General features: G+C 41.2%; 1 protein-coding gene across 2 annotated transcripts in view; it reads left to right on the plus strand.

The window, feature by feature from the left end:
• The window catches only part of LOC147032864 (vasculin-like), a 97189-nt gene that overhangs the window by 42412 nt on the left and 41639 nt on the right, over nucleotides 1-13138 (plus strand). For both annotated transcript variants that reach the window (XM_085870804.1, XM_085870805.1), the window contains exon 7: nucleotides 5827-5973. In XM_085870804.1, coding sequence (XP_085726930.1) covers nucleotides 5827-5973 — 147 coding nt within the window. The remainder of the gene's footprint in view (nucleotides 1-5826; nucleotides 5974-13138) is intronic.

Here is a 13138-nt window from a genome sequence, read left to right on the forward strand (position 1 = left end):
ATGTAATAACCTAACTAAAAGTTTTGTTACACATGCACTGAGGAGATGGTGAGCATCCATTAATAAAGCAGACAGAGTAAGGTTTTGGAAAACCTACTGTTTTCCGGCATGGCTGCGTGAGGATTTGTGGCACCTGGCATTTAACGACAAATATGCACCAGAAAGCACTTTGTGCTTTCAGAGGAAAGACATTACAAACTCTTTGGCCGGCAGGCTGCACAAGCCATGGTGACGATGCCCACAAAGGCAGTTACAGAGATGACGTCCGTAACCATGCTAACTCGCTCTAATTGGAGCCTGATCTTGAAGAGTAACCTCTCTCCTTCGTTCTGCTTGGCCACCGCCTTCACCACAATCCCTCGCCTCCACCACAATCCCTCGCCTCCACTGCATCGCTCCTTACATTCGCAGTTTAGCGCCACATCAGTCCTGTGTGCCAACAACCTGCATGCCACAAGCTTTTGCTTGCCACTGTGTTGTGCGAGTCTTAGTATTTGTTGGCACCATTAGCGGGTTCAGCTTTATTTCCTTTCTGTATAAGATTGCATGCTCCTTCTCCTTTTAGTTTCTCTCTTCACTGACAGATTTGTACCAGTTATTAATCGTCATGTCTTTCCTTATTGCCTATATTTATTTTGTCCATAGTTGACTGACCCCCTCCCCCCTTTTTAATTATAAGTGTTTTCCTGTTGTCCTCCCTTCCTGTGCGAACACCACCAAGTTCGGCTTTATTGGGTGATCCTTTGGGAATCGTAGTTAGGATTAATTTAACGCATTACTATACTCTTAACCACATTTCCTTTGTTTGTACCCCTGACGCCGATGGTCCTTAACAGAAGCCATCTGATGCAACAATATGTAACATTTTGAAATCGAATCTAGTGTGAACTTTTAACCTCTGGTACCTAGAAATGTTTATTTTGTTTAAAAAACAACAAACAACAAACCCCAAAAACGAATATGGTTGGGTTTGAGGGAAGGGTTAAAATAAATTAAGTTTGTCTAACATGTGATTCCCATGTTTCCACAACTATATCTCCCTCTTGCTTCATTCAACTTGACATTGTTTTGCATCCTGTCAGTCTGAACGTGTGCATTTATTACCCTGCGCACGTCAAGTGAAAAGCGGGGTTAAGCAATTGGTTCACTATCTGTCTGTCTGTCTATAAGTGGCAGTTTATGATCGAGGAACAACTTTATTTCAATTTAATGTTATATTTTGAACACTAATTGGAAAACAAACCTGTAGTTTAGTAGTACTTTGGCTCTGAATTTGTCCCGATCGCCTATGCACAGAATGGAGAGATTTTTTTTTGCTCTCTGGCAGTCAAACACATTTGAAAATCATTCCAAACAGGAAACGTACTGTTTATAGTAATGTCATAATGGACACACACATGTAAATCTAAGTAATGTAACTGTTGAATATGGGAGTGTAAAAGTTGCTGCATTAACGGTGCTCAACTACTGATGTTTTTATTTTATTTTGTTTTTTCTACAACCTTTAAACTTTTATTTCAATTGGTTTATATACTTGATCGCCTGCAGAACACGCATTGCCTTTTGCCACCTTCAAACCCCTTCCATTTAGCAGTATTTGGAAAAAATATTATGCCATTTTATGTCATCTCGACCAATCAAATTTGCTGCTCACAGACCCCGCATATGTACTTCTTTCTCAAGACTGCATGGGGTAAGGTGTTCCATGAACCCTCCAGTTGTTTTGCTGAATGCATTCTCATCCAAAGGATAAAAACCAGATGTTAACCATTTGAATCCTGAGCTCCTTGGACTTTTAGTTCCTCCGCTCTGGTCTCCCTGGAGAAAAATCTGGCCATTCGGGTATATGGACATTTGAATCACGGCTGGTAAAATGGCCGCTCGGGTTCAAAGGGCTAAGATGTTACACTCTGGATAAACCAGGTCTTGTCCAAAAGATAAAAACCCCAAAAAATGTTAATGCATTAAGTGCACTTGCTAGTGTACTAACATTATATCGAGCACTATGACTTTGCAAGGCAGTTTTGCACTTGTGTTGAGGTTGGCCTTGTTTTGATTGGCATAAAGGTGAAGTTGGGGGTTGCTCCGAATCCTTTTAGTCATGTTCCTTTTCCCTTTTAACGTCTTATTGCACTTTCATTTTCACATCTGACAATGAAGGCTCTAATTTTGGTGTGCCACCTTCATCACCGCCTTATTAACCTCCGCCATCAAAGATGGATGGAGGTTACTGTTTTCACCCCTTTCTGTTTGTTTGTTTGTTTGTGAACAGTATTACGGAAAAACTCCTCGACGGATTTCGACGAAACTTGGTGGGGAGGGGGGGTTAGGTCTGGTCCAAGGATCATGCCATTAGATTTTGGACTTGGTCCAAAATCCAATATGGCCGCTATGGCGGCCAATTTGAAAAAAATATTTGATATATTTTTTTATTTTTTTTGCATTTCTACATGTTTTAAGTGATTTCCAACCCTGCCCCCCCAAAAAAAAATTGTTAGAGAAAAAAATTCTTTTGCAACTTATTTTCAACAAAATTTTGATTTCTTTTTTTGCCTTTCTACATGTTTTAAGTGATTTCCAACCCCCCCCCAAAAAAAAAAATTGTTAGAGAAAAAAAAATTGCAAATTTTTTTTCAACAAAATTTCGAATTTTTTTTTTGCATTTCTACATGTAAGTGATTTCCAACAAAAAAACATGCCAAAATTATAATTGCGGCTGATTTTGGAACTTCAGGTGGATATACCCACGTAAAATCAATTTCTGTCTCAAGGAATCTAGTTATGACGAATGAATTGAGTATGTAAAAGTAAAAGGGAAAGTTGCAAACTATAACTCTGTGAGCACTGTTGACATCAAATTGAATGAATAGGATATCAGGTTTACTTGAGTGACCTAGCAGTATTGGTGGCGGAGGTTTTGCTCTCTACCGAGTGCTCCCCCTCTAGTTTGATCTGGTATTGTGCTGTTGAACTCGTACATTAGCACCATTTTGTTGCGTATTCTAATTGGAGAGAATGCACTTGACGATTAATGCAGCTGGATAAACCAGCTTTTTTTTCTTTACAACACCGATCATGCATATGTAGTTAGATTCTTGAATTGATGCAATGGTTAAATTATTATCCTGGTAATTATAAGAACACAGGAAGTTAAGAATGACTGAAGCTTCTGCAAATATCTCTGCTTCAAATATCTCCAGGATGTTAGCCAAAAGTAATGGGTTTATGACTTCTTCCCCTAACCCTTCCCTCCAAATCCCAAATCTCGCAACCAACCATCACTCTCCTTTGTATCTGTGCCTATTATTCCACTTTCCTTTGAGCTGTCTAGTTTGAGTTCAATTCTCAGCCCCACCATAAACTTTCATTGGTGCTTCACATTGTGTTGCATTGCAATATGTGCCATCATTAGATGGACTATAAGCTGGATAATCATCTGTTGGCGTTAGCTGGTCGACATTAAAGATCCCCCCCTTTTTTTTTTTTTTTTTTTTTTGTATACCTTGGTCGAGGCTCGTATGAGAGCAAACGCACAACTCACAGCAAGGAGGCATGAGACAAGAGGGGCAGGAGTGGAAGGGACAAAACAGTGGGGAACAGACACATTAGGTGAACTGTGGAAGGGAGAGGGATGGGGATGGGACGGGGAACATGGCGAAGAGAAGATGGACATTTCAGGGACTTTCAGGAAGGAAAGCAGGAGAAATGAAGGAAGTGGGCTTGGGTGGATTATCGGGGGTAGAAAAGATCGAGGATTTGGATGGGGGAAGATAAGAGGTGGTGGTGAACAGCTGTTTTGAAAGCCTGGAGGGAAGAATGGGAAAGAATAGAGTGAGGAAGTTTATTCCAAAGGCGGGAAAAAAGAGGAATGAAAGAGTGAAGATGAGCAGTGATTCGTGATTTTGGTAGTTTTACCAGAAGGGGGTTGTTGGTGGACCTTGAGCGCCCTGTGGAAATGTGGTGGGGACAAATCGCAGAGAGAGCAGGGGGGGGCAAGGCTGGAGAGGAGTTGGTAGAAGACAGAAAGACCACCGACCAACCTGCGGTGATTGTGTGAGAGGCCCAAAGACTCAGCTTCATTGCGGGAGATGCCGATGATCTTAAATGCCCTGGTTTCGACAGCGTGAAGCCGAGAAAGGTGGGAGGCAGGAGCACCAGCCCAGAGGGGAGAGCAGTACTCCATCAAGCTACGGACAAAAGCTCTGTAAGTGGTCAGGAGCTCAAGAGGGCCCAGGAAGGACTTAGCACGACGGAGGATTCCCACTCTGCGACTGGCTTTTGAGGCGAGGTTGGAAATGTGACTTTCCCAGGAAAGGTCATGGCAGATAGTGAGACCTAGAAGCTTGAAAGAAAAGACTTCTTCCAGAGGATTGTTGAGAAAGTGGATGGGGGGGGTTTTCTAAACGGTCCTTTCGAAGAGACATAGTGAGAGTGTGAGATTTGTCTGGATTGAAAGACATTTCCACGTGTTGGACCAGTTTGTGATTTTATCCAAATCTGCAGTGAGTGAAGAAGCTGCTGCTTGCCGGTCTGAGGGATAACAGATGGTACGGCAGAGGGTGAAGTCGTCGGCAAAGAGAAATAGAGGATTTTCCAGAGAGTCCGAGAGATCATTGATGAAAACCAGAAAAAGAACAGGGCCCAGAACGCTACCTTGAGGAACTCCAGCCTGCACAGGAAGAGGGGATGAAAGAACTCCATTTAGGGCCACACGTTGACTGCGACAGGAGAGGAAGTCTGCGAGCCATGAGTGGAGATGGCCTTGAATACCATGGGAAGAGAGTTTGGTGAGTAGGGCAGGGTGCCAGACTGTGTCAAAAGCACATGATATGTCCAGGGATACGGCTCGGATTTCCTGTCTGGCATTGAGGACCTCCATCCATTGATGGGAGAGCAGAAGCAGCATATCCAGGGTAGAGTGACCTGGTCTGAAACCAAATTGATGATTGGAAATCAAGCCATTGGAGAAGAGGAAGGATTTCATATCTGAGGCGATGATGGATTCCATCACCTTGCTGATGATTGGGAGAAGGCTGATTGGTCTGTAGTTACAGGGATCTGTTTTTGCACCTTTTTATGCAGGGCAGTGATGTTAGCAGATTTCCAAGCAGATGGCAGATGATCTTGGGCAAATGAGAGGGTGAATAGAACAGAGAGAGGGTGAGCAAGAGCAGAAGAGCAGGCTTTGAGGACACGTGGGCTGATGCCGTCTGGACCGGTTGCAGAATCTGACTCGAGGTTTGAAAGCAAGCTCTCCACCTTGTCAGGAGAAAAGGATACAGAGTCCAGGGACAGTTGGGTGCGACTGGGTAAAGTGGGTAGAGATAGTGATGGGTTTAGGACACAAGATTTAGCTGCAAACACCGAGTTTAGACATTCAGCTTTATCACGTGTGGAATCAGCAGTGCGGCCATTTGAGGTAAGGGAGGGGATGGAGGGGGAACATACACCAGAAACATACACCTTGGTGTCATTTGACAGTGGGCAAAGTATCCCCACCACACTGGCTTCTGCCTCAACCCACAGGGTGCATTGTATCGGTGGTATAGTCCTGCCCAAACTAATGATGCTACTTCCAGGCCAAATTTCTAAATGATTCATATTGCATGTGAAACCAACCGATTTCCATCCCATACTTCATTTAAAATGTATCCTAATACAGGCATATTTTTGGGTGTTCTTGGTGTGTCGGGATGATTTATTTCTTTGTTATGCATCTGCGAAGCTGCGATGTTTAAATAAAAATAAGTTTTATGTTGCATGAGTTATCTGATGTGATATTGTACAAACTAATATCATGATGTGCTTTGCAACTCTTTTATGTAGTACAATTGGAAAGCTACAGGAGGTGGTAAGGAGCATTGGCAGTCCTCTCGTTTTGCCAAGGATTCTGCTTTCAAGCTGTACACTCAGTTCCCCAAGGCACCAGCAGCCCCATTTCCAGTGACGACTCCACTGAGTGACAACAGTCAGGTATGTTCGATTATAATCATTGATATGAAAATATAACATACCTGACTATTTGTATATTTTAAATGTTGCCACAGATGTAAAAAATGAAAATGAGGGTGGGCTGGAAAAATAAGTGGGGACGGGGATCAATATACACTGCTGCGTAAACAACGATTTTCATAAAGTAGCACAAAAAGTCTCTTCACATTCATCGATTTATATCAGAGTGCAACAGTACTCTTGATGTAGGAATAGTGTGGAAGAAAAGAAAAGAAGAAAAAAGAGGAGGCCCCACCGGCTGTATACAAAATTAAAGTTAGAGTATCTTGTCTTCTCTTTAAAATGTTGCTTAGGCTACATGAGAGAGCCTACCTCGTCTGTTCAGCTGATTGTCTTGGCAGGTATCACTTTTCAGTACCCTAGACCATGGCAAGGGCAATCAGAGATTGCAGACCCTTGCCAGGACTTGTTTTGTGTGATGTTTATGTACTGGTGAGTTCCATAATTAGTGAGACATAATTAGAACTGCCACTTTATAACTGCTGGCAGTGATGACAGGGTACCAAGACATCCCGCTTTGATACAACCCTGCTTTGATTGGACACCTGATCCTAACCCATGACTTTTTTTTTTATTGTTATTCAATTGAACTTAGAATGGGATTAAAATAAATTCGAAGAAGATTTTTATTGGTTTTTGGGTAAATCCAATATGGCTGCCAAACCATGTAACCTCTGACATCATTGTGTTAACCTTTTGTTCCTCATGGCTAGGCGGTCATACGTGTAAAGTTTCAACCTTGATCTGTTCAGCCACTTCATGGAAGATTTTTGAAGGTTTCTTAATTTTTTTAAACAATATGGCTGCTGAATCATGTGACCGATGATGTAATCCATTTTTTTTCTTTTCTGTGGACCATTTTATCCTTTGATGACCCTCAAAAATTTTCTTACTGATCAGATGTAGCGTTCTACATATGCAGTTATAATGTCAACGGATTACGAAGGCACCTATGATGCCATTTTTTTTAAATCATACTTATTCACCATGAGGAGTAATTGCCATGTGCAAAGTTAAAAAAAAATTTTCCCCTTTGTGCGGTTTGAGATAGAGGTCCAAAGTTTATTCTGTTTTTCCAAAATAACTACCACACCACATGACCATGACGTCATAATTATCAATAAAACATTCTACATGAGTAGTCGCTCCTGTGGTAGAAATTTTGTTTCGATCCAACAAGCAGTTGCGGAGAAAAACCCTAAAGTTCTGTGCGGATGGACAGACAGTCAAACAAACAGACCCAAATGCAATAACCTCTCCTTCAGCGAGGGTAAAAACTGACATCGATGAAAACTGGCAAATCATCTTCTCGATCGTCATCCATCATTCATCATACCGTTATAATTTTTCATCTTGATATACCGGTATTGGATTTCTGAATATACCAGTGTACCGAAAAAGTTGGTATGAAAAAAAAAAAATCTGCATATTGCCAACAAATTGAAGAAAGGTATTTACAATCTTTAATAAATACCATACATGATTTTAAAAGCTTTGCACTTGGCTACACCTGGAACAGTGGAATGTATGATGTCAAGACTTAGCAGGAAGTAGGTACAGTAGGTTTTAACTTTCAACCATCAGCACCCGAGCACCGTTCAAGCAATCGCGTTTTTCTTTGCCCTCGTGGTCAAAACCATCCCCCATCACCACCACTTCACAAATTGCCCCATTGGTTCAGTTGCTTCACAGTCCAATAACCTGAATTACCTATAGGCGATAATGTACAAAGGATCCCTCAGCATGTGCAGATCACATGGAATTAAATAGCTTTCTTTCTTTTCTTAAATTCTTTCCTGCACTCCGCAGTAAAACCCGATCATTGTCACTGCTATTGTCATCTTGTGAGATAAACAACAGCTGCTGTCTGCTCGTAGGGTGGAATTTTGAATATACCCCTTGCACCGATGTACCGAAAAATAATCGGAATGTAAAAAATAATCTGTAGGTATACCGAGCTGTGATGCAACAATGAACAAATCAAGCAAAGGTGTTTACAATGTTGAAATACCGTACATGGACTGCATGATTTAAAAACCTTTGCACACAACTACTGGAACTGGAACGTATAACATCAAGATGTACCAGAAATTATGTCCAGTTGGTTTTAACAGTTGTGAAGTGGAAACGTTTCGGAGCAACAACAGCTCAGCTACAAAGTGGTAGGCCACACAAGCTCACAGAACGGGACTGCCGAGTGCTGAAGCGCAAAGCGCGGAAAAATCGTCTGTCGTCGGTTGCAGCACTCACAACCAAGTTCGAAACTGACTGGAAGCTACGTCAGCACAAGCACTGTTTGTCGAGAGCTTCATGAAATGGGTTTCCATGGCCGAGCAGCCACACACAAGCCTAATATCACCATGCACAATGTCAAGCGTCGGCTGGAGTAGTGTAAAGCTCACCGCCATTGGACTCCGGAGCAGTGGAAATGCATTCTCTGGCTTGATGAATCACGCTTCACCATCTGGGTTAGGCGGATGCCAGGAGAACGCTACCTGCCTGAATGCACAGTGCCAACTGTAAAGTTTGATGGAGGAGGAATAATGGTCCGGGGCTGTTTTTCTTGGTTTAGGCTTGGCCCCTTCATTCCAGTGAAAGAAAATCTTTGTGCGACAGCATACAATGACATTCTCGACAATTCTGTGAAGGGAAGGACCTTTCCTGTTTCAGCCTGACAATGCCCTCGTGCACAAATTGAGGTCCATAAATTAATGGTTTGTCGAGATCGGTGTGGCAGAACTTGACTGGCCTTAACTTTCACAAACACCTTTACTCTGGCTTGCAATTTAAGCGGGGAGGGGGGGGTTAAATTACCACTGTCATCCCAACTGGTCAAGGTGTTGCCGTATTTTTGAGGTTGGTGCGATGCCCACTTTGTAAATGCATTTGAGTTCATAAGAGTTTCTGGATTTGCTACATTGGGTAACTAGTCATCGATTGGTTGGGGTTTGGTTTTCTCCGATTAGGCGATGTCACGCTTCACAATGATTTATTTATTTTGCTCAAACGTACATTTAATCACTTCATCAATGCATTTTGAGCATCGTTTTCATTCAAAAATCCCTTCTCCCATCATGCTGCTTTTTACCTGGATTGAACCGTTCTGGTGATGTCGCACTTTGCTCTTTTTAAAAAAAAAAATTATTTTTGTAATTTTTTTTTCCTGATAGCATTTCTGCTTACACAATCATTCAAAAAGCTCTTTAATTCAAAAAGAAAACTGTCCCTTTTTGCCGCAGATTAGTCAGGCGAGTGAGCAACATTTTTATTCCTCCGCCGACTTGGTCGCCAGAGGCATTATATTTTCGGGTTGTTCATCTGGCTGTCCGGGCATTCGTCAGTCCATGATAGGTTTATATTGTTGCGGTAACTTAAAGGCTGAAGGGATCCAGGTCATACTTGGTTCAAGTACTTTTATGATGCAAAGATGAACTGATGAGATTATCAGGTTTGAGGTCAGAGGCCCAGTTTGGTAAAAATTCTGTTCCTGTGCTAAGTTGTGAACCAGTAAAGGAATTTTGACCAAACTTGCTGTGACTCAAAATTATTTCCATACATTAAAAACTGTATCTGTTAGGAACCTAATATTTTGCATAAATTTAGCCTGATGTTGCAGAAAAATGTTACATGATCCTGAGAGTTATCACGTGATCCTGCAGTGACATTTAACGGTTTTCACTCAGTCATGCCATGGCGCTCAATGTGGAAAAATGTGCGTTTCTCGTCGAACATTACATGAAGAATGCATTCTTTCGCTTAGGGAATGTCAAATTACATTAAATAGTTGCCTTGGTGGTCGTACAAAACCTTCAAAATCGTTGATATGGGAACTGGTGAAGCAGGCAGCGTGAAAGTTTAAAAAAAACACATGCGCCAACCAAGTGTTACACCAGAGAATGTGGATGAAGTGCCGGAAAGAATGGAAGCAAGCCCAAATAAATCTCATACATTTAGCTTGGCACCTTTACAGAAGGCAAAACCAACAAAGGATGGTTTCAGGAAGATGGTGTCAGGAGTCGCACTTCGTGATGCAACATGAACGAACTTGGGCTACTTTTTACCCCTCAGCCCGAATTGGCTAAGGGGTATTGTCGAAATAGGCGTTGTCCGGGCGTCTGTCAACTTTTGGTTTCCGTCAATTTCGAGGAGAACGCCTTGTCCGGTTAAATCCATTTTTGCAGGGTATGTTGGGGTTGAGTAGAGGAAGGTTCCTTTCGAAAATGGGCGCGCTGCGATTTTCAATGTGGCCTCCATGGCAGCCATCTTGAAATTGGTTTCCGTCGATTTCGAGGAGAACGCCTTGTCCGATTAAATACATTTTTGCAGTGTGTGTTGGGGCTGGGTAGAGGAAGGTTCCTTTCGATAATTATCAGTGCGATGTCATATCCAATATGGCGGCTAGGGCAGCCATCTTGATTTTGGTTTCCGGACAATAACTTGAGAACGGCTTGACAGATTGATTTTATTTTCATGGGGGTATAATGGGGGTGGTTAGAGGAAGGTTCCTTTCGATATACAGCACAATCCGATATCCAATATGGCAGCTAGGGCAGCCATGTTTAATTTGGTTTCCGGACAATAACTTGAGAACGGCTTGATTTATTGATTTCATTTTTGTGTGATATAATGGGGGTGTTTAGAGGAAGGTTCCTTTCGATATTCAGCGCAATCCGATATCCAATATGGCAGCTAGGGCAGCCATGTTTAATTTGGTTTCCGGACAATAACTTGAGAACGGCTTGATTTATTGATTTCATTTTTGTGTGATATAATGGGGGTGTTTAGAGGAAGGTTCCTTTCGATATTCAGTGCAATCCGATATCCAATATGGTGGCTAGAGCAGCCATCTTGAATTTGGTTTCCGGACAATAACTTGAGAACGGCTTCACACATTGATTTTATTCTGGTGAGGTATAATGGGGTTGAGTGGAGGAAGGTTCCTTTCCAAATGGGCATGCTGCGATTTTCACTGTGGCCACCACGGCAGCCATCTTGAAATTGGTTTCTGTCAATTTTGAGGAGAACGCCTTGTCCGATTAAATCCATTTTTTGCTGGGTGTGTTGGGGTTGAGTAGAGGAAGGTTCCTTTCAAAAATGGGCGTGCTGCGATATTCAATATGGCCACCACCTTGAAATTGGTTTGCGTCAAGGGGCTGAGGGATTCCACCCGCTTTGCGGTGCTATTTATTAACCTTGAAGTGTCCAAGTAATTATGGACACCTCTCCACAGATCTTACATTGCCAGATTTATTTTGTGGGGATATTTGAAGGATATAGTATATGCTACAAATCCACGCACTCGTGAATTGCAAGCAACTAGAAGGGCACTCGGTAGAGTGCATACCTCCGCCCCGTAATGCCTGATCCATGAGAACATATCTGGCCCAATAAATTTTTGAAATATGCTATTTATATATTTTTGAGCCCCATCTATCAATGGTGAAGAATCACTCAAAAATTGAGTAGTCTGATCCGGATCTGGATCTTCAAAATCTAATCAGTTCATCCTTGTCATACACCGAACCTGTCCACAAAATTTCATCCGGATCTATCCACAACTTTTTGAGATATCCTGTGCACAAACAAACAAACGGACAGACAGAAAAGGGTGAAACATAACCTCCTTCACCTTCAGTGGCGGAGGTAATAATCAGTGACACAATCAGCAATATTCCCCACTAAATGCGATTCTGTGTGAGAGACTATGCTGCAAAGAATGAATTTGTGCCTGCAACATGGTGGTGGGCACTTTCAGCACTTCGTTTCAAGTAATCAATTATTGTGGATCATGTCACATCTTTCTGTAACATTAGGCTACATTTCTGCAAAATATTAGTTTCAGTTGTATAGTTTTTAGTGTTTGGGAATTATTTAGGGTTCTCAAATAATAAAAATCACTAATGTTCCGTTGCGGAACTCTTAATATTCAATGTCCACTCGAGGCAAAGTACAGTTCAATCAGAGAATATTTATTCCACGTGATGTTATATGGAGCGAAGGAGCATCATACAATGGTCTCCGCTAAATCAGAGTTACAAACATCATATATATATATATATATATATATATATATATATATATATATATATATATATATATATATATATATATATATATATATATATATATGACCGTTTTTACAGCCATTTTTCCCTGCTGTGCAGGGGTTGGGCTTTTTCTTGAGGCAATGTTTTATGGCCGGATGCCCTTCCTGACGCCAACCCTGGTCGCCTCTTACGACACACAGGGATATGGTACACCTATTCTAACCGGGGCATACACCGGGACCAGAACACTGGCACTCATTTCGCCGACCTCGGAAGGATGACAGGCTGAGTCAACCCCCTGGTGTTAATTCAGCAGCCAACGGGGCTTGAACTCAGAACACTGGGATCCCAAGCCGCTGCCCTAACCACTGCGCCAACACCAGATATATATATATATATATATATATATATATATATATATATATATATATATATATATATATATATATATATATATATATATATATATATATATATATATATATATATATATATATATATATATATATATATATATATATATATATATATATATATATATATATATATATATATATATATATATATATATATATAATTTTCTAAGGAAAGGTGGGGGAAAGTTCAAAGGGGCCGAAGAGAAGAACAGGAGGAGGATGGGAGTTGGGTCCTACCGACCCATATCTGACCTTGACTGAGCCAGTTTCACATGAGAAAAGCAAGGCAAGGGTACAATTGAAGGCAAAACAATTCTAGAGAGAGAGAGACAGACAGACAGACAGACGTTCCAATAAAATACATTTGATTAAAATGTTTGATTATAGGTTCCAATAAATGAGTTACAGAGAAATTAATTCATGTCAGTAATTTAAACAGTAATAATTAAAGAAAACAGGTGTTTAAATAATTGACTACAATTCGTATGCATTAAGCAAGCAGTGCGTATGTAATAAATCCACATGAATCATCGAACTACCATTTAAAAATTTGTGAAAATTGTTCTTATCCGACTATAGAGATGTAAGTTTGTACACAAGCACTTAAACAATCCTTAATTAGACGGGCCCACTGACAGACACACATAAACACACAAATAGCCA

The sequence above is a fragment of the Eptatretus burgeri genome, chromosome 2 (genome assembly GCF_056783735.1).
Source record: "Eptatretus burgeri isolate ZD-2024b chromosome 2, Ebu_testis_v1, whole genome shotgun sequence".
NCBI classification, from domain to species: domain Eukaryota; kingdom Metazoa; phylum Chordata; class Myxini; order Myxiniformes; family Myxinidae; genus Eptatretus; species Eptatretus burgeri.